The sequence below is a fragment of the Ascaphus truei genome, chromosome 22 (genome assembly GCF_040206685.1).
Source record: "Ascaphus truei isolate aAscTru1 chromosome 22, aAscTru1.hap1, whole genome shotgun sequence".
In the NCBI taxonomy this organism is placed as follows: Eukaryota; Metazoa; Chordata; class Amphibia; order Anura; family Ascaphidae; genus Ascaphus; species Ascaphus truei.
The window spans coordinates 12,602,956-12,625,282 of record NC_134504.1 but is presented as its reverse complement, the minus strand read 5'-3'; the positions used below and the strand labels follow the sequence as shown (position 1 = coordinate 12,625,282).

Here is a 22,327-nt window from a genome sequence, read left to right as displayed (position 1 = left end):
GGTCCACGACCAACCTTCTAGGAAGCAGACGTCACCCATCACAGCGATAGCCGCGCTGTGCTTGGCAGCCTCATGTGGCGCGGCAGTAGCGTGAAAGTACAAATTTTCATGTATTTGCTGTTATCTGACCGCGCCACCACTCACGGCCGCGCGTGTCTCGATTGTATCAACGTCAGACTCCCACAGTCAATTGTAATTGACGCGCGCACGGTAGCGCACCAGCGCGCCTCTATATTACAGGCCTTAGATCGCACACTCTCGCCGCCCGGGCACTCTTTGATCACGCACTCTCGCCGCCCGGGCGCTCTCTTTGATCACGCACTCTCCCCGCCCCGCGCACTCTCTTTGATCGTGCACCCTCTCACCTCGTCACCACGTAAATCAGGGGGAAGAAAGTCGTCATCAACCCCAGGAGCAAAACGAAGTGAAAACAGAAATCGGGAGGTGGAGGCGCGGACATTTTTGTGGGAGACATCACTTAGATTGTACAGGGAGAACTGCAGAGAGGGGGAGAGGGGAGTGTGAGTGAGAGAGGGGGAGTGTGAGTGAGAGAGGGGGGTGAGTGAGAGGGGAGTGTGAGTGAGAGAGGGGGAGTGTGAGTGAGAGAGGGGGAGTGAGAGTGAGAGAGGGGGAGTGTGTGAGAGAGGGGGAGTGTTGTGAGAGAGGGGGAGTGAGAGAGGGGGAGTGTGAGTGAGAGAGGGGGGAGTGTGAGTGAGAGAGGGGGAGTGTGAGCGAGAGAGGGGGAGCATGAGTGAGAGAGGGGGTGTGAGTGAGAGAGGGGGAGTGTGAGTGAGAGAGGGGAGAGAGAGGGGTGAGAGGGAGAGAGGGGGGGTGAGTGGGAGAGGGGAGTGTGAATGAGAGAGGGTGAGTGTGTGTGTGAGTGAGTGTGAGAGGGGGGAGAGAAAAGAGCGGGGAGTGCGAGTGAGAGATGTGAGTGAAGAGGGGGAGAGAGTGAAGGGATAGAAAAGAGGGCAGGGAGTGTGAGTGAGAGGGGGAGTGTGAGTGAGAGGGGGTGGGTGTGAGTGAGTGAGGGGAGTGTGAGTGAGTGAGGGGAGTGTGAGTGAGAGGGGGAGTGAGAGGGGGTTGTGGGAGAGAGGGGAGTGTGAGAGAGAGGGGAGTGTGGGAGAGAGACGGAGTGTGGGAGAGAGAGGGAGTGTGGAGAGGGAGTGTGGGAGAGAGAGGGAGTGTGGGAGAGAGAGGGAGTGTGGGAGAGAGAGGAGTGTGGGAGAGAGAGGGAGTGTGGGGAGAGAGAGGGAGTGTAAGTGAGAGGGAGTGTGAGTGAGGGAGTGTGAGTGAGGGGGGAGAATGAGTGAGGGGGGAGAGTGAGTGAGGTGTGTGTGAGGGGAGTGAGTGTGAGTGAGAGGGGGAGAGTGTGATAGAGGGGATTGTGAGTGAGAGGGGGAGAGTGAGTGAGAGGAGGGGTAGAGAGAGTGAGAGGGGAAAGAAAAGGGAGTGGGAAGAAGAGCGTGAAAAAGGGGAGTGTGAGTGAGAGAGGGGGAGAGAAAGTGGGGGGGAAAAGGAGGAGGAAGAGCGTGAGAGAGGGGTCGGTGAGAGGGTGGAGAGATCCCCCTCTCCCCTGCCCACCCCTGGCGTCCCCTTTTCCCCTGCCCAGCCCCCCCGGTTTCCCCTCTCCCCCTGCCCCCCTCCGACACCCTCTAACTCTCTCACCTGCCCCCCCCCCCCTCCGGTGTCCCCTCTCCCCTACCCTTCAGTGTCCCCTCTCCCCCGCCCCCTAACTGTCCCCCCGTCCCCCGGTGTCCCCTCTCACCTGCCCCACCTGTATCCCCTCTTCCCTTCCCCCCGGTGTCCCCTCTCACTTCTCCCCCTCTCCCCCTCTCCCCGACACCCTCTATCTCCCTGGTGTCCCCTCTCCCCCCCCCCCTCTAACCCGCCCCCAAGGCAAAATCTAACCTTTTTAATATAGAAGGTGATGAAGATGAAGACGATGTTGAGCAGAGGTAGGAGGGGGGCATAGAACAGGCCCGCCCACACCAGCGTCTGTCCGTACACCGTGTACAGCACGTTCTGGGGCAGCTGGAACTGCTCCCGGCCCAGCCAAAGAACCATGCGGCACCGGGCCCGGGACACCAAGAACCTGGGGGAGGGGTCGGGCCCCGCCAGGGAGGAGTCAGTACAGGGAGGGTAAAGGGGAAGGGGTCTCCAGCCTGCGCAGGGTGGGCTTAGATAAGAAAGGGCAGGCTGGGGGAGAGGGGTCAGACTGTCAGCGCCCCCTACCTGCGGGGCAGTTGGATGAGCAGGAACTCCATGAGCAAAGTGAGGAAGTGGAATACAGACATCTTATAGAACTCCTGTCCCACCGCCGTCTCCCAGCACTGCGGGGACAGGGAGGTGACACACAGCACTGCGGGGACAGGGAGGTGACAAACAGCACTGCGGGGACAGGGAGGTGACACACACAAGCACTGCGGGGACAGGGAGGTGACACACAGCACTGCGGGGACAGGGAGGTGACACACACAGCACTGCGGGGACAGGGAGGTGACACACACACAGCGCTGCGGGGACAGGGAGGTGGACACACAGCACTGCGGGGACAGGGAGGTGACACAGCACTGCGGGGACAGGGAGGTGACACACAGCACTGCGGGGACAGGGAGGTGACACACAGCACTGCGGGGACAGGGAGGTGACACACACAGCACTGCGGGGATAGGGAGGTGACACACACACAGCACTGCGGGGACACGGAGGTGACACACACAGCACTGCGGGGACAGGGAGGTGACACACACACAGCACTGCGGGGACAGGGAGGTGACACACACAGCACTGCGGGACAGGGAGGTGACACACACAGCACTGCGGGGACAGGAGGTGACACACACACAGCACTGCGGGGACGGAGGTGACACACAGCACTGCGGGGACAGGGAGGTGACCCACACAGCACTGCGGGGACAGGGAGGTGACACACAGCACTGCGGGGACAGGGAGGTGACACACACAGCACTGCAGGGACAGGGAGGTGACACACAGCACTGCGGGGACAGGGAGGTGACACACACAGCACTGCGGGGACAGGGAGGTGACACACACAGCACTGCGGGGACAGGGAGGTGACACACACAGCACTGCGGGGACAGGGAGGTGACACACACAGCGCTGCGGGGACGGAGGTGACACACAGCACTGCGGGGACAGGGGAGGTGACACACAGCACTGCGGGGTCAGGGAGGTGGACACACACAGCACTGCGGGGACAGGGAGGTGACACACACAGCACTGCGGGGACAGGGAGGTGACACACAGCACTGCGGGGACAGGGAGGTGACACACACAGCACTGCGGGGACAGGGAGGTGACACACAGCACTGCGGGGACAGGGAGGTGACACACACAGCACTGCGGGGACAGGGAGGTGACACACACAGCACTGCGGGGACAGGGAGGTGACACACACAGCACTGCGGGGACAGGGAGGTGACACACACAGCACTGCGGGAACAGGGAGGTGACACACACAGCACTGCGGGGACAGGGAGGTGACACACACAGCACTGCGGGGACAGGGAGGTGACACACACAGCACTGCGGGGACAGGGAGGTGACACACAGCACTGCGGGGACAGGGAGGTGACACACACAGCACTGCGGGGACAGGGAGGTGACACACACAGCACTGCGGGGACAGGGAGGTGACACACACAGCACTGTGGGGACAGGGAGGAGACACACACAGCGCTGCGGGGACGGAGGTGACACACAGCACTGTGGGGACAGGGAGGAGACAAACACAGCGCTGCGGGGATGGAACAGGGAGGAGACAAACACAGCGCTGCGGGGATGGAGGTGACACACAGCACTGCGGGGACAGGGAGGTGACACACACATAGTAACACACACACAGCACTGCGGGGACAGGGAGGTGACACACAGCACTGCGGGGACAGGGAGGTGACACACACAGCACTGCGGGACACTGCGGGGACAGGGAGGTGACACACACAGCACTGCGGGACAGGGAGGTGACACACACAGCACTGCGGGACAGGGAGGTGACACACACAGCACTGCGGGGACAGGGAGGTGACACACACAGCACTGCGGGACAGGGAGGTGACACACACAGCACTGCGGGGACAGGGAGGTGACACACACAGCACTGCGGGGACAGGGAGGTGACACACAGCACTGCGGGAACAGGGAGGTGACACACACAGCACTGCGGGGACAGGGAGGTGACACACACAGCACTGCGGGGACAGGGAGGTGACACACACAGCACTGCGGGGACAGGGAGGTGACACACACAGCGCTGCGGGGACGGAGGTGACACACAGCACTGCGGGGACAGGGAGGTGACACACACAGCACTGCGGGGACAGGGAGGTGACACACACAGCACTGCGGGGACAGGGAGGTGACACAGCACTGCGGGGACAGGGAGGTGACACACACAGCACTGCGGGGACAGGGAGGTGACACACAGCACTGCGGGGACAGGGAGGTGACACACACAGCACTGCAGGGACAGGGAGGTGACACACAGCACTGCGGGGACAGGGAGGTGACACACACAGCACTGCGGGGACAGGGAGGTGACACACACAGCACTGTGGGGACAGGGAGGTGACACACACAGCGCTGCGGGGACGGAGGTGACACAGAGCACTGCGGGGACAGGGAGGTGACACACACAGCACTGCGGGGACAGGGAGGTGACACACAGCACTGCGGGGACAGGGAGGTGACACACACAGCACTGCGGGGACAGGGAAGTGACACACAGCACTGCGGGGACAGGGAGGTGACACACACAGCACTGCGGGGACAGGGAGGTGACACACGCAGCACTGCGGGGACAGGGAGGTGACACACACAGCACTGCGGGGACAGGGAGGTGACACACGCAGCACTGCGGGGACAGGGAGGTGACACACAGCACTACGGGGACAGGGAGGTGACACACACAGCACTGCGGGGACAGGGAGGTGACACACAGCACTGCGGGGACAGGGAGGTGACACACAGCACTGCGGGGACAGGGAGGTGACACACAGCACTGCGGGGACAGGGAGGTGACACACAGCACTGCGGGGACAGGGAGGTGACACACGCAGCACTGCGGGGACAGGGAGGTGACACACACATAGTAACACACGCACAGCACTGCGGGGACAGGGAGGTGACACACAGCACTGCGGGGACAGGGAGGTGACACACACAGCACTGCGGGGACAGGGAGGTGACACACACAGCACTGTGGGGACAGGGAGGTGACACACATAGTAACACACACAGCACTGCAGGGACAGGGAGGTGACACACACATAGTAACACACACAGCACTGCAGGGACAGGGAGGTGACACACACATAGTAACACACAGCAATGTGGGACAGGGAGGTGAGACACACATAGTAACACACAGCAATGCGGGACAGGGAGGTGACACACACACATAGTAACACACACAGCACTGCGGGGACATGGAGGTGACACACACATAGTAACACACACACAGCACTGTGGGGACAGGGAGGTGACACACACATAGTAACACACACACAGCACTGTGGGGACAGGGAGGTGACACACACATAGTAACACACACAGCACTGCGGGGACAGGGAGGTGACACACACATAGTAACACACACAGCACTGTGGGGACAGGGAGGTGACACACACATAGTAACACACACACACGCACAGTGTGACGGGGACACACATAGTAACACACACACAGTAATGCGCACACACACAAATACACATGCACAGTGTAATGGGGACACACACACTCCTAGCACTGCGGGCACAGGGAGGTGACAAACACAGCACTGCGGGGACAGGGAGGTGACACACACATAGTAACACACACAGCACTGCGGGGACAGGGAGGTGACACACAGCACTGCGGGGACAGGGAGGTGACACACACAGCACTGCGGGGACAGGGAGGTGACACACACATAGTAACACACACAGCACTGCGGGGACAGGGAGGTGACAAACACATAGTAACACACACAGCACTGCGGGGACAGGGAGGTGACACACACAGTAACACACACACACGCACAGTGTGACGGGGACACACATAGTAATACACACAGTAATGCGCACACACACAAACACACATGCACAGTGTAATGGGGACACACACACTCCTAGCACTGCGGGGACAGGGAGGTGACACACACATAGTAACGCACGCGCACACGCACAGTGTGATGGAACACACACACACTCCTAGCACTGCGGGGACAGGGAGGTGACACACACACATAGTAACGCACGCACACATATGCACAGTATAATGGACACACACACACTCGTAGTACTGCGGGAACAGGGATGTGACACACACATAGTAACGCACACACACACACACAGTGTGATGGGGACACAGGGACCGGATGTCACCTTGAAGTCCGCATTGTAGCCGCAGGTCTCACAGGGAGACTTTGGGCTTCCCAAACACAGGATCTTCTGTCCCAGAGAGAAGAGGAACATTCCCAGGGTGCCCAGTCTGAGGAACACACACCTGGGACAGACAGGGGCACAGGGTGAGGAGGGCAGAGAGAGACAGGGGCACAGGGTGAGGAGGGCAGAGAGAGACAGGGGCACAGGGTGAGGAGGGCAGAGAGAGACGGGCACAGGGTGAGGAGGGCAGAGAGAGACAGGGGCACTGGGTGAGGAGGGCAGAGAGAGACAGGGCACAGGGTGAGGAGGGCAGAGAGAGCCAGGGGCACAGGGTGAGGAGGGCAGAGAGAGACAGGGGCACAGGGTGAGGAGGGCAGAGAGAGACAGGGGCACAGTGGGTGAGGAGGGCAGAGAGAGACAGGGGCACAGTGGGTGAGGAGGGCAGAGAGAGACAGGGGCACAGTGGGTGAGGAGGGTGTTACAGGGAAGTGAGGAGGGCACAGAGACAGAGGGTGTTATACGGGGGTGAGGACAGCACAGAGAGACAGAGGGTGTTATAGGGGGGTGAGGAGGGCACAAAGAGGTAGAGGGTGTTATAGGGGGGTGATGAGGGCACAGGGAGACACAGGGTGTTATAGGGGGTTGATGAGGGTAGAGAGAGACAGAGGGTGTTATAGACAGGGTCATACAGAAAATCGTGTGATGTCACCTGATCAGGGTCAGAGTTATCTCTGCGCTGGGCGTGTGACCCTCGTATCTCGCTAGTAACACAAACACAGGCGGCAGGATAACGTCGACCAGAGAGATGACGATGGGGACCAGGTACTGTGTCACTAAGCTGAGGACAGGGGGCACCCCTCTCTGAGGGACGACAAGAGGTCAGGCAGGGTCACACAGCTTCGGGGGGCAGGGGCTGGGAATCGGGGGGTTACACTCACCCCCTGGAAGTCCTGAGATGCGCCAGTCGCCAGGTAAATGGAATAAAAGGCTCCACCCATCAGCACCAGGATCACAGCGTGCAACAGCACCCGCGTGGCAAGGACCGAAACCCTCTTACTGACAGACTGTCCCACAGAGCCCCAGAACCAGCGCTCCTCTGCCAGATCCAACTGCAGGAAACCGAGACAGAGTGCAGGGAGATAGGACAAGAGACGCTGACACAGCCAGAGGTACAGCGTTACCCAGAGAGGGGTACACACACAGCCAGAGGTACAGCGTTACCCAGAGAGGGGTACACACACACAGCCAGAGGTACAGCGTTACCCAGAGAGGGGTACACACACAGCCAGAGGTACAGCATTACCCAGAGAGGGGTACACACACAGCCAGAGGTACAGCGTTACCCAGAGAGGGGTACACACACAGCCAGAGGTACATGGTTACCCAGAGAGGGGTACACACACAGCCAGAGGTACAGCATTACCCAGAGAGGGGTACACACACAGCCAGAGGTACAGCGTTACCCAGAGAGGGGTACACACACAGCCACAGGTACAGCGTTACCCAGAGAGGGGTACACACACAGCCAGAGGTACAGCATTACTCAGAGAGGGGTACACACACAGTCAGAGGTACAGCGTTACCCAGAGAGGTGTACACATACAGAGGTACAGCGTTATCCAGAGAGGGTTACACACACAGCCAGAGGTACAGCATTACCCAGAGAGGGGTACACACACAGTCAGAGGTACAGCGTTACCCAGAGAGGGGTACACACACAGCCAGAGGTACAGCGTTACCCAGAGAGGGTTACACACACAGCCAGAGGTACAGCGTCACACAGAGAGGGGTACACACACATACAGAGGTACAGCATTACCCAGAGAGGGGTACACACACAGTGTCACATACACACAGCCAGAGGTACAGCTTTACCCAGAGAAGGGTACATAGACAGCCAGAGGTACAGCGTTACCCAGAGAGGGGTACACACACAGTCAGAGGTACAGCGTTACCCAGAGAGGGGTACACACACAGTCAGAGGTACAGCATTACCCAGAGAGGGGTACACACACAGTCAGAGGTACAGCGTTACCCAGAGAGGTGTACACACACAGCCAGAGGTACAGCGTTACCCAGAGAGGGGTACACACACAGCCAGAGGTACAGCGTCACACAGAGAGGGGTACACACACATACAGAGGTACAGCATTACCCAGAGAGGGGTACACACACAGTGTCACATACACACAGCCAGAGGTACAGCTTTACCCAGAGAAGGGTACATAGACAGCCAGAGGTACAGCGTTACCCAGAGAGGGGTACACACACAGTCAGAGGTACAGCGTTACCCAGAGAGGGGTACACACACAGTCAGAGGTACAGCATTACCCAGAGAGGGGTACACACACAGTCAGAGGTACAGCGTTACCCAGAGAGGTGTACACACACAGCCAGAGGTACAGCGTTACCCAGAGAGGGGTACACACACAGCCAGAGGTACAGCGTTACCCAGAGAGGGTTACACACACAGCCAGAGGTACAGCGTCACACAGAGAGGGGTACACACACATACAGAGGTACAGCATTACCCAGAGAGGGGTACACACACAGTCAGAGGTACAGCGTTACCCAGAGAGGTGTACACACACATACAGAGGTACAGCGTTACCCAGAGAGAGGTACACACACAGTCAGAGGTACAGCGTTACCCAGAGAGGTGTACACACACATACAGAGGTACAGCGTTACCCAGAGAGGGGTACACACATAGCCAGAGGTACAGCGTTACCCAGAGAGGGTTACACACACAGCCAGAGGTACAGCGTTACCCAGAGAGGGGTACACACACAGCCAGAGGTACAGCGTTACCCAGAGAGGGTTACACACACAGCCAGAGGTACAGCGTCACACAGAGAGGGGTACACACACATACAGAGGTACAGCATTACCCAGAGAGGGGTACACAAACAGTGTCACATACACACAGCCAGAGGTACAGCTTTACCCAGAGAAGGGTACATAGACAGCCAGAGGTACAGCATCACACAGAAAGGGGTACACACACACAGCCAGAGGTACAGCGTTACACAGAGAGGGGTACACACACAGTCAGAGGTACAGCGTTACCCAGAGAGGTGTACACACACAGCCAGAGGTACAGCATTACCCAGAGAGAGGTACACACACAGCCAGAGGTACAGCGTCACACAGAGAGGGGTACACACACAGCCAGAGGTACAGCATTACCCAGAGAGGGTTACACACACAGCCAGAGGTACAGCGTCACACAGAGAGGGGTACACACACACAGCCATAGGTACAGCGTTACAAAGAGAGGGGTACACACACAGTGTCACATACACACAGCCAGAGGTACAGCGTTACCCAGAGAGGGGTACACACATAGTGTCACATACACACACACAGCCACAGGTACAGCGTTACCAAGAGAAGGATACTGGGACACACACAGGAAGTTAGTAGCACTCACTATGTTCAGGATAACACACAGTAACACACAGTGTCACACACACGCACACACAGTGTTACACACACCTTGATGTCGTTGCTCAGACTCTGCTGCTTGAGGACAGGCGTCTCTGCTCCTCGCACACAGAATTCCCAACCAGCGAACACCTTCGTGCTAATCCGTGTCCTGTAATCGCGACTCCAAACACGCTTCTCCGTCACGCCATGCACTGTGCTGTGAGGGGAAGGTTTGGGGGGGGGGGTAGGTTGAGCTATTGAGGGGTAGAGGGGCAGAATTTAGGAGGAAAGGAAGAGGTTTTGGGAGAGGGTTGGGGTCATGTTTTTAGGGGTTGGAAGAAGTCCAGATTTGGGGGGTCAGGTTTGGGTTCTCACCGCCGCAGGAGACACAGGCCGCAGAGCAGCAGGAAGACAAGAGGGGGAAGCAGGTATCCTAGGCGGATATTGAACCACGAGCCACGAATCTTCCCCTCTGTGTAAAACCCATAGAAAAGGATGGAGGTCTCCAGGAAACCCTGTGGAGGGAGAGTCAGACAGATCGGGGGAGAGTCAGACAGATTGGGGGAGAGTCAGACAGATCGGGGGAGAGTCAGGCAGATAGGGGGAGAGTCAGGCAGATAGGGGGGGGGGGGAGAGTCAGACAGATGGAAGTTGGGAGAGTCAGACAGATGGGAGGAGGAGAGTCAGACAGATGGGGGGAGAGTCAGACAGATGGGAGGAGGAGAGTCAGACAGATGGGAGGAGAGTCAGACAGATGGGAGGAGAGTCAGACAGATGGGAGGAGAGTCAGACAGATGGAAGTTGGGAGAGTCAGACAGATCGGAGGAGAGTCAGACAGATGGGGGGGAGAGTCAGACAGATAGGGGGGGAGAGTCAGACAGATAGGGGGGGAGAGTCAGACAGATAGGGGGGGAGAGTCAGACAGATAGGGGGGGAGAGTCAGACAGATAGGGGGGGAGAGTCAGACAGATAGGGGGGGAGAGACAGACAGGGGGAAGTTGGGAAAGTCATGTATGTAAGGAAAGACCGAGGCACTACGGGTTTCTGCTAGAAAAGTGATTTAATGATAGCCATAAATTGACGTTTCGGCCTCCACGGGCCTTCCTCATAATTATGCCACTTGCTTTTGAGAAAGGCCCTTGGAGGCCGAAACGTCAATTTAGCCGTTGCACGCCTGCGCACTATATTACAGACCTGAGTATCAGTACAACCTCTTTTTGATACTCTGGATCGGACTTTGTTAGATCATTTTGATCTGATTAATTGCACAGTATTTCACTTTTATTCTCATTTTTATGAGAATCAGTAAAATATACTATTTTGACGTATTTCTGACTGAAGTATTTGAGTGCGGAGTTGCAATTTTTTCTAATTTATTACCCCTTTGGAGTTATTTCCCTGCAGCTTATCTATATTAGCCGTATTGGGCGTTATTATTGATTCAGGTGGTGTCGTTTGTCTTATTGTCTATACAAATATTTGTATATAGTTATCATATCACCTCATACTGTAGTAATGTAAATAAATCTAATTTAGCTAGCCTCTCCTCATAGGTTAGAATGTCCATCCCCTTAATTAATTTGGTGGCTCTTCTCTGCACTCTCTCTAGTTCCATAATGTATTTTCTAAGGAGTGGTGCCGAAAATTGTACTCCATATTCAAGGTGTGGTCTTACTAATGCTTTGTAAAGGGGCATAATTGTGTTTATTTCCCTTCCATCCATTGCCCGTTTGATGCAAGATAAGATCTTGTTTGCCTTTGCAGCTACTGCATGACATTGGGCACTATTGCTAAGCCTGCTGTCTACAAGAACTCCTAAATCTTTCTCCATCAAGGATTCTCCCAATTTATCCCCATTTAATTTGTAAATCGCCTTTTTATTCTTGCATCCCAAATGCATAACCTTACATTTATCTGTATCAAACCTCATCTGCCATTTACCTGCCCACGTTTCCAGTCTCCCTAAGTCCTTCTGGAGAGAAATTGCATCCTGCTCTGATGGGGGAGGGTTATACATAGTGTAGGGGAGATCAGACAGATTGGGGGAGGGTTACACATACAGTGTGGGGGGGGGGGTGGAATCAGACAGATTGGATGGGGAGGATCAGACAGATTGGGTGGGGAGGATCAGACAGATTGTGGGAGGATCAGACAGATTGTGTGGGGAGGATCAGACAGATTGGGCGGGGAGGATCAGACAGATTGGGTGGGGAGGATCAGACAGATTGGGTGGGGGGGTTCTCACCTCTCCAGTAAAAATGTCCAGGAAAGTGTCCCATTGGGACCAGTTCCGTGGGGGAAGTAACCCTAAACATAACAGCTCTGAGGAGAGATGGGGGAGAGTTAGGAGGGAAAGAGAGGGGTGATCAGAGAGATGGGGGCAGTTAGGAGAGATGGGTGGTCTGGGAGGTGGGGGCAGTTAGGAGAGAAAGAGAAGGGTGATCAGGGAGATGGGGGCAGTTAGGAGAGAGAGGGGTGGTCAGGGAGATGGGGTCAGTTAGGAGAGAGAGGGATGGTCAGGGAGATGGGGGCAGTTAGGAGAGAGAGGGGTGGTCAGGGAGATGGGGTCAGTTAGGCGACAGAGGGGTGGTCAGGGAGATGGGGGCAGTTAGGAGAGAGAGGGGGTCAGATTGATGGGGCAGTTAGGAGAGAGAGGGGTGGTCAGAAAGATGGGGTCAGTTAGGAGAGAGAGGGGTGGTCAGGGAGATGGGGCAGTTAGGAGAGATAGGGGTGATCAGGGAAATGGGGCAGTTAGGAGAGAGAGGGGTGGTCAGAAAGATGGGGGCAGTTAGGACAGAGGGGGATGGTCAGGGAGATGGGGGCAGTTAGGAGAGAGAGGGGTGGTCAGGGAGATGGGGTCAGTTAGGCGACAGAGGGGTGGTCAGGGAGATGGGGGCAGTTAGGAGAGAGAGGGGGTCAGATTGATGGGGCAGTTAGGAGAGAGAGGGGTGGTCAGAAAGATGGGGTCAGTTAGGAGAGAGAGGGGTGGTCAGGGAGATGGGGCAGTTAGGAGAGATAGGGGTGATCAGGGAGATGGGGCAGTTAGGAGAGAGAGGGGTGGTCAGAAAGATGGGGGCAGTTAGGACAGAGGGGGGGGGGCAGGGAGGTGGGGCAGTTAGGAGAGGGGTGGTCAGGGAGATGGGGCAGTTAGGAGAGGGGTGGTCAGGGAGATGGGGCAGTTAGGAGAGAGAGGGGTGGTCAGGGAGATGGGGGCAGTTAGGAGAGAGAGGGATGGTCAGGGAGATGGGGCAGTTAGGAGAGGGGTGGTCAGGGAGATGGGGGCAGTTAGGAGAGAGAGGGGTGGTCAGGGAGATGGGGGCAGTTAGGAGAGAGAGGGGGTCAGGGAGATGGGGGCAGTTAGGAGAGAGAGGGGTGGTCAGGGAGATGGGGGCAGTTAGGAGAGAGAGGGATGGTCAGGGAGATGGGTCAGTTAGGAGAGAGAGGGATGGTCAGGGAGATGGGGCAGTTAGGAGAGAGAGGGGTGGTCAGGGAGATGGGGCAGTTAGGAGAGAGAGGGGTGGTCAGGTAGATGGGGCAGTTAGGAGAGAGGGGTGGTCAGGGAGATGGGGCAGTTAGGAGAGATAGGGGTGATCAGGGAGATGGGGCAGTTAGGAGAGAGGGGTGGTCAGGGAGATGGGGCAGTTAGGAGAGGGGTGGTCAGGGAGATGGGGCAGTTAGGAGAGAGAGGGGTGGTCAGGGAGATGGGGCAGTTAGGAGAGAGAGGGGTGGTCAGGGAGATGGGGCAGTTAGGAGAGGGGTGGTCAGGGAGATGGGGCAGTTAGGAGAGAGAGGGATGGTCAGGGAGATGGGGCAGTTAGGAGAGAGAGGGGTGGTCAGGGAGATGGGGCAGTTAGGAGAGAGGGGTGGTCAGGGAGATGGGGCAGTTAGGAGAGGGGTGGTCAGGGAGATGGGGCAGTTAGGAGAGAGAGGGGTGGTCAGGGAGATGGGGCAGTTAGGAGAGGGGTGGTCAGGGAGATGGGGCAGTTAGGATAGGTTTAGGGAGACAGGGGGAGATCAGCTTAATGTGCCTGTGATTCTCTCAGTCCTTTGGCTTGTAACAAAGTGCCTGTTCCAGTATTAGTTATACTCTGTATTACTGTATAATCTGTATCACTACATCACTACAGGTTTCGCTGCTCATAATAACGAGTGTGCAAACAGCACAGGGTCACCTGACCTGGGGGGTGCCGGCTGGCGCTGGGCTCACTGAAGAAGAGGGTAGGTACGATGAGCAGCCCCCCAGAGAGAGCCAGGGGCATGAGATTCAGGACGATCAGGAAGCGCAGGAAGGTGAAATAGGAGCATATTCCAGAACCAAACTTCCCTGCAGAGCATGATGGGAGAATGGAAGGTCAGAGGTCATGCAGCAATTCTGGCCCAGGCAAAGTATTGATAACCCACCCAAATCCCTGTCTTAATGCACATATCACACACCCCTTAAACTGTACCGCTCACTCCTAAAGGCCTCGGACATAGTGACTTCCCCCGTGCGGAGGCGCGTGGAGGCTGAGGGAACGCGAGTGCTTTCCCTGGCCATACTAGACGGGCCATGGGGGGCGTCACGTAGCTGGTTCGCCCTCATTGGGCGAACCGCTCACGTGACCAGCCTGTCGCGGCAAGAAATCAGTTTGAACTGATTTCTTGCGCAACGCACACCCCCTCCCGCTTCCGCGCGCACGCGGCATGGATGCGAACACTGCCCTAAGGCAGTCTGTGGCACCATGTCCGAGGCCTAACACACGCCATCTTCCAGATATATATAATTTGTGAGCACTGACAGGAAGCCAGGATTACATGTAAGGTGTGTGTGTGTGTGTGTGTGTGTGTGTGTGTGTGTGTGTGTGTGTGTGTGTGTGTGTGTGTGTGTGTGTGTGTGTGTGTGTGTGTGTGCAACCTCTCTCCCACACACTGCCAGGAAGGAGAAGGTTGCAGTAGTCGAGGGGGGAGAGAAAGAGGGCATGCATTAACATTTTAGTAGGTAAACAGAGACAAGAACTGGGACCACCCGCAATGTGTGAGGGTCGGTGGGGAGAGATACCAGTTGTGTCATCTCCAAACAGGACATACTTGAAGCCAAAGGAAGTAATAAGTTCACAGAAGGAAAGCGTATAATGAGAAAAGAGGAGAGGACCCAGAGCCGGGCCTTGAGTTATACCAACAGACAAAGCAGCAGAGCAAGAAGGGGAGTTAGCAATAGATGCACTAAAGGGACAAGGAAAGAGGTAGGATGAAAGCCAGGAGAGGGCTTAGATTCAAACACCACAGGAGTGCAAAGTGTGAAGGAGAAGTGGGTGAAGTACCAGGGCTGGAGACAAGTTGAGTAGAATGAGCAGGGAGGAGTAATGTCCTTGGGATTTAGCAATATGATGGCTGTGCTGCTACTGTGGTGAGTGCTGTTTCAGCAGAGTGAGTGAGTGAGTGAGTAAAACTGATTGGAGAGGATCTAGGAGAGCGTAGGAGCTGAGATAAAGAGAGCGTGCGGGCAGACACAAGCTGGTCCACAAGGCAGGAGAGAGACAGGGCGATGGTTAGCTGGGTTAGTGGGGTCAAGGGGATTGATCTTGAGAATCGGTCTCACACGACATGTTTAAAGGGGGAAGGTAAGATAGAGGCGAGGAAAGGGTTGAGTTAGGGCAGGGATCAGACTGGGAGTGAGAGGTCGGAGGAGATTGGGAATGGGGTGAGGCTGGCAGCTAGAGGGAGAGGAGGAGATACTTCCGCCTCTGTCACAGGGGAGACATCTAGAGAAGATCAGAGTGGAATCACTCACCGCCCGTTGTATTACACTCTCACCACCGGTGTACTACACACTCAACGCCGGTGTACTACACACTCACCACCGGTGTATTACACACTCACCGCCGGTGTACTACACACTCACCGCCGGTGTATTACACACTCACCGCCTGTGTATTACACACTCACCGCCGGTGTACTACACACTCACCGCCGGTGTATTACACACTCACCGCCGGTGTATTACACACTCACCGCCGGTGTATTACACACTCACCGCCGGTGTATTACACACTCGCCGCCCGGTGTATTACACACTCACCACCGGTGTATTACACACTCACCGCCGGTGTATTACACACTCACCACCGGTGTACTACACACTCAACGCCGGTGTGCTACACACTCACCGCCGGTGTATTACACACTCACCGCCGGTGTATTACACACTCACCGCCGGTGTATTACACACTCACGGCCCTGTGTATTACACACACTGCCCCGTGTATTACATACACACACACTGCCCTGTGTATTACACAAACTGCCACCGGGTATTACACACACACTGCCCCGTGTATTACACACACACTGCCCCGTGTATTAAAAACACACTGTCCCGTGTATTACACACACACTGCCCTGTGTATTACACACACACTGCCCCGTGTATTACACACACTGCCCCGTGTATTACACACACTGCCCCGTGTATTACACACACACACACTGCCCCGTGTATTACACACACTGCCCCGTGTATTACACACACACTGTCCCGTGTATTACACACACACTGCCCTGTGTAATACACACACACTGCCCCGTGTATTACACACACTGCCCCGTGTATTACACACACACACTGCCCCGTGTATTACACACACACACACACTGCCCCGTGTATTACACACACACTGTCCCGTGTATTACACACACACTGCCCTGTGTAATACACACACACTGCCCCGTGTATTACACACACTGCCCCGTGTATTACACACACACACACACTGCCCCGTGTATTACACACACACACACACTGCCCCGTGTATTACACACACACACACACACACTGCCCCGTGTATTACACACACACACACACTGCCCCGTGTATTACACACACACACACACTGCCCAGTGTATTACACACACACACACACTGCCCCGTGTATTACACACACACACACACTGCCCAGTGTATTACACACACACACACACTGCCCCGTGTATTACACACACACACACACTGCCCAGTGTATTACACACACACACTGTTTTATTTATTTATAAAATGTGTTACCAGGAAATAATACATTGAGAGTTACCTCTCGTTTTCACGTATGTCCTGGGCACAGAGTTATGATGACAAACACATGGTTACATTAAGTGAGCCGGTTTATACATTATACAAAAAGTATGGCGTTATAGATGGCACTCCAGATGTAAAGAGAAAATGGAAAATAAAGTATGTAAGGTGCAAGGGAACAAAGGGAGGGACCCTGGGCCTTCCCAGTACCAATACAGGAAAAGGTCGGTGTTCCCAGTACTAATACAGGAAAAGGTCGGTGTTCCCAGTACTAATACAGGAAAAGGTCGGTGTTCCCAGTACCAATACAGGAAAAGGTAGGTGTTCTCAGTACTAATACAGGAAAAGGTCGGTGTTCCCAGTACCAATACAGGAAAAGGTAGGTGTTCTCAGTACTAATACAGGAAAAGGTCGGTGTTCTCAGTACTAATACAGGAAAAGGTCGGCCTTCCCAGTACCAATACAGGAAAAGGTAGGTGTTCTCAGTACTAATACAGGAAAAGGTCGGTGTTCCCAGTACCAATACAGGAAAAGGTAGGTGTTCTCAGTACTAATACAGGAAAAGGTCGGTGTTCCCAGTACTAATACAGGAAAAGGTCGGCCTTCCCAGTACCAATACAGGAAAAGGTCGGTGTTCCCAGTACCAATACAGGAAAAGGTCGGTGTTCCCAGTACCAATACAGGAAAAGGTCGGTGTTCCCAGTACCAATACAGGAAAAGGTCGGTGTTCCCAGTACTAATACAGGAAAAGGTCGGTGTTCCCAGTACCAATACAGGAAAAGGTAGGTGTTCTCAGTACTAATACAGGAAAAGGTCGGTGTTCTCAGTACTAATACAGGAAAAGGTCGGCCTTCCCAGTACCAATACAGGAAAAGGTAGGTGTTCTCAGTACTAATACAGGAAAAGGTCGGTGTTCCCAGTACCAATACAGGAAAAGGTAGGTGTTCTCAGTACTAATACAGGAAAAGGTCGGTGTTCCCAGTACTAATACAGGAAAAGGTCGGCCTTCCCAGTACCAATACAGGAAAAGGTCGGTGTTCCCAGTACCAATACAGGAAAAGGTCGGTGTTCCCAGTACCAATACAGGAAAAGGTCGGTGTTCCCAGTACCAATACAGGAAAAGGTCGGTGTTCCCAGTACCAATACAGGAAAAGGTCGGTGTTCCCAGTACTAATACAGGAAAAGGTCGGTGTTCCCAGTACCAATACAGGAAAAGGTCGGTGTTCCCAGTACCAATACAGGAAAAGGTCGGTGTTCCCAGTACTAATACAGGAAAAGGTCGGTGTTCCCAGTACCAATACAGGAAAAGGTCGGTGTTCCCAGTACCAATACAGGAAAAGGTCGGTGTTCCCAGTACTAATACAGGAAAAGGTCGGTGTTCCCAGTACTAATACAGGAAAAGGTCGGTGTTCCCAGTACTAATACAGGAAAAGGTCGGTGTTCCCAGTACTAATACAGGAAAAGGTCGGTGTTCCCAGTACTAATACAGGAAAAGGTCGGTGTTCCCAGCACTAATACAGGAAAAGGTCGGTGTTCCCAGTACTAATACAGGAAAAGGTCGGTGTTCCCAGCACCAATACAGGAAAAGGTCGGTGTTCCCAGTACTAATACAGGAAAAGGTCGGTGTTCCCAGTACTAATACAGGAAAAGGTCGGTGTTCCCAGCACCAATACAGGAAAAGGTCGGTGTTCCCAGTACTAATACAGGAAAAGGTCGGTGTTCCCAGCACTAATACAGGAAAAGGTCGGTGTTCCCAGTACCAATACAGGAAAAGGTCGGTGTTCCCAGTACTAATACAGGAAAAGGTCGGTGTTCCCAGTACTAATACAGGAAAAGGTCGGTGTTCCCAGTACTAATACAGGAAAAGGTCGGTGTTCCCAGCACTAATACAGGAAAAGGTCGGTGTTCCCAGCACTAATACAGGAAAAGGTCGGTGTTCCCAGTACTAATACAGGAAAAGGTCGGTGTTCCCAGTACTAATACAGGAAAAGGTCGGTGTTCCCAGTACTAATACAGGAAAAGGTCGGTGTTCCCAGTACTAATACAGGAAAAGGTCGGTGTTCCCAGTACTAATACAGGAAAAGGTCGGTGTTCCCAGTACTAATACAGGAAAAGGTCGGTGTTCCCAGTACTAATACAGGAAAAGGTCGGTGTTCCCAGCACTAATACAGGAAAAGGTCGGTGTTCCCAGCACTAATACAGGAAAAGGTCGGTGTTCCCAGTACTAATACAGGAAAAGGTCGGTGTTCCCAGTACTAATACAGGAAAAGGTCGGTGTTCCCAGTACTAATACAGGAAAAGGTCGGTGTTCCCAGCACTAATACAGGAAAAGGTCGGTGTTCCCAGCACTAATACAGGAAAAGGTCGGTGTTCCCAGTACTAATACAGGAAAAGGTCGGTGTTCCCAGTACTAATACAGGAAAAGGTCGGTGTTCCCAGTACTAATACAGGAAAAGGTCGGTGTTCCCAGCACTAATACAGGAAAAGGTCGGTGTTCCCAGTACCAATACAGGAAAAGGTCGGTGTTCCCAGTACTAATACAGGAAAAGGTCGGTGTTCCCAGTACTAATACAGGAAAAGGTCGGTGTTCCCAGTACCAATACAGGAAAAGGTCGGTGTTCCCAGTACCAATACAGGAAAAGGTCGGTGTTCCCAGTACCAATACAGGAAAAGGTCGGTGTTCCCAGTACCAATACAGGAAAAGGTCGGTGTTCCCAGTACCAATACAGGAAAAGGTCGGTGTTCCCAGTACTAATACAGGAAAAGGTCGGTGTTCCCAGTACCAATACAGGAAAAGGTCGGTGTTCCCAGTACCAATACAGGAAAAGGTCGGTGTTCCCAGTACTAATACAGGAAAAGGTCGGTGTTCCCAGTACCAATACAGGAAAAGGTCGGTGTTCCCAGTACCAATACAGGAAAAGGTCGGTGTTCCCAGTACTAATACAGGAAAAGGTCGGTGTTCCCAGTACTAATACAGGAAAAGGTCGGTGTTCCCAGTACTAATACAGGAAAAGGTCGGTGTTCCCAGTACTAATACAGGAAAAGGTCGGTGTTCCCAGTACTAATACAGGAAAAGGTCGGTGTTCCCAGCACTAATACAGGAAAAGGTCGGTGTTCCCAGTACTAATACAGGAAAAGGTCGGTGTTCCCAGCACCAATACAGGAAAAGGTCGGTGTTCCCAGTACTAATACAGGAAAAGGTCGGTGTTCCCAGTACTAATACAGGAAAAGGTCGGTGTTCCCAGCACCAATACAGGAAAAGGTCGGTGTTCCCAGTACTAATACAGGAAAAGGTCGGTGTTCCCAGCACTAATACAGGAAAAGGTCGGTGTTCCCAGTACCAATACAGGAAAAGGTCGGTGTTCCCAGTACTAATACAGGAAAAGGTCGGTGTTCCCAGTACTAATACAGGAAAAGGTCGGTGTTCCCAGTACTAATACAGGAAAAGGTCGGTGTTCCCAGCACTAATACAGGAAAAGGTCGGTGTTCCCAGCACTAATACAGGAAAAGGTCGGTGTTCCCAGTACTAATACAGGAAAAGGTCGGTGTTCCCAGTACTAATACAGGAAAAGGTCGGTGTTCCCAGTACTAATACAGGAAAAGGTCGGTGTTCCCAGTACTAATACAGGAAAAGGTCGGTGTTCCCAGTACTAATACAGGAAAAGGTCGGTGTTCCCAGTACTAATACAGGAAAAGGTCGGTGTTCCCAGTACTAATACAGGAAAAGGTCGGTGTTCCCAGCACTAATACAGGAAAAGGTCGGTGTTCCCAGCACTAATACAGGAAAAGGTCGGTGTTCCCAGTACTAATACAGGAAAAGGTCGGTGTTCCCAGTACTAATACAGGAAAAGGTCGGTGTTCCCAGTACTAATACAGGAAAAGGTCGGTGTTCCCAGCACTAATACAGGAAAAGGTCGGTGTTCCCAGTACTAATACAGGAAAAGGTCGGTGTTCCCAGCACTAATACAGGAAAAGGTCGGTGTTCCCAGCACTAATACAGGAAAAGGTCGGTGTTCCCAGTACTAATACAGGAAAAGGTCGGTGTTCCCAGTACTAATACAGGAAAAGGTCGGTGTTCCCAGTACTAATACAGGAAAAGGTCGGTGTTCCCAGCACTAATACAGGAAAAGGTCGGTGTTCCCAGAACTAATACAGGAAAAGGTCGGTGTTCCCAGTACCAATACAGGAAAAGGTCGGTGTTCCCAGTACTAATACAGGAAAAGGTCGGTGTTCCCAGTACTAATACAGGAAAAGGTCGGTGTTCCCAGTACTAATACAGGAAAAGGTCGGTGTTCCCAGTACCAATACAGGAAAAGGTCGGTGTTCCCAGTACTAATACAGGAAAAGGTCGGTGTTCCCAGTACTAATACAGGAAAAGGTCGGTGTTCCCAGTACCAATACAGGAAAAGGTCGGTGTTCCCAGTACCAATACAGGAAAAGGTCGGTGTTCCCAGTACTAATACAGGAAAAGGTCGGTGTTCCCAGTACTAATACAGGAAAAGGTCGGTGTTCCCAGTACTAATACAGGAAAAGGTCGGTGTTCCCAGTACTAATACAGGAAAAGGTCGGTGTTCCCAGTACTAATACAGGAAAAGGTCGGTGTTCCCAGCTCTAATACAGGAAAAGGTCGGTGTTCCCAGCACTAATACAGGAAAAGGTCGGTGTTCCCAGCACTAATACAGGAAAAGGTCGGTGTTCCCAGTACTAATACAGGAAAAGGTCGGTGTTCCCAGTACTAATACAGGAAAAGGTCGGTGTTCTCAGTACTAATACAGGAAAAGGTCGGTGTTCCCAGTACTAATACAGGAAAAGGTCGGTGTTCCCAGCACTAATACAGGAAAAGGTCGGTGTTCCCAGCACTAATACAGGAAAAGGTCGGTGTTCCCAGTACTAATACAGGAAAAGGTCGGTGTTCCCAGTACTAATACAGGAAAAGGTCGGTGTTCCCAGCACTAATACAGGAAAAGGTCGGTGTTCCCAGAACTAATACAGGAAAAGGTCGGTGTTCCCAGTACCAATACAGGAAAAGGTCGGTGTTCCCAGTACTAATACAGGAAAAGGTCGGTGTTCCCAGTACTAATACAGGAAAAGGTCGGTGTTCCCAGTACTAATACAGGAAAAGGTCGGTGTTCCCAGTACTAATACAGGAAAAGGTCGGTGTTCCCAGTACCAATACAGGAAAAGGTCGGTGTTCCCAGTACTAATACAGGAAAAGGTCGGTGTTCCCAGTACTAATACAGGAAAAGGTCGGTGTTCCCAGTACCAATACAGGAAAAGGTCGGTGTTCCCAGTACTAATACAGGAAAAGATCGGTGTTCCCAGTACTAATACAGGAAAAGGTCGGTGTTCCCAGTACTAATACAGGAAAAGGTCGGTGTTCCCAGTACTAATACAGGAAAAGGTCGGTGTTCCCAGTACTAATACAGGAAAAGGTCGGTGTTCCCAGTACTAATACAGGAAAAGGTCG

At 53.8% G+C, this 22,327-nt stretch overlaps 1 protein-coding gene across 1 annotated transcript in view; it reads right to left on the bottom strand.

The window, feature by feature from the left end:
* The window catches only part of TMC8 (transmembrane channel like 8), a 55,907-nt gene that overhangs the window by 12,722 nt on the left and 20,858 nt on the right, over positions 1-22,327 (bottom strand). Inside the window, 11 exon segments of the mRNA XM_075580004.1 lie at positions 366-430; positions 432-497; positions 1,912-2,095; positions 2,236-2,333; positions 6,387-6,507; positions 7,096-7,247; positions 7,325-7,495; positions 9,885-10,032; positions 10,191-10,330; positions 12,061-12,137; positions 13,993-14,139. Coding sequence (XP_075436119.1) covers positions 366-430; positions 432-497; positions 1,912-2,095; positions 2,236-2,333; positions 6,387-6,507; positions 7,096-7,247; positions 7,325-7,495; positions 9,885-10,032; positions 10,191-10,330; positions 12,061-12,137; positions 13,993-14,139 — 1,369 coding nt within the window.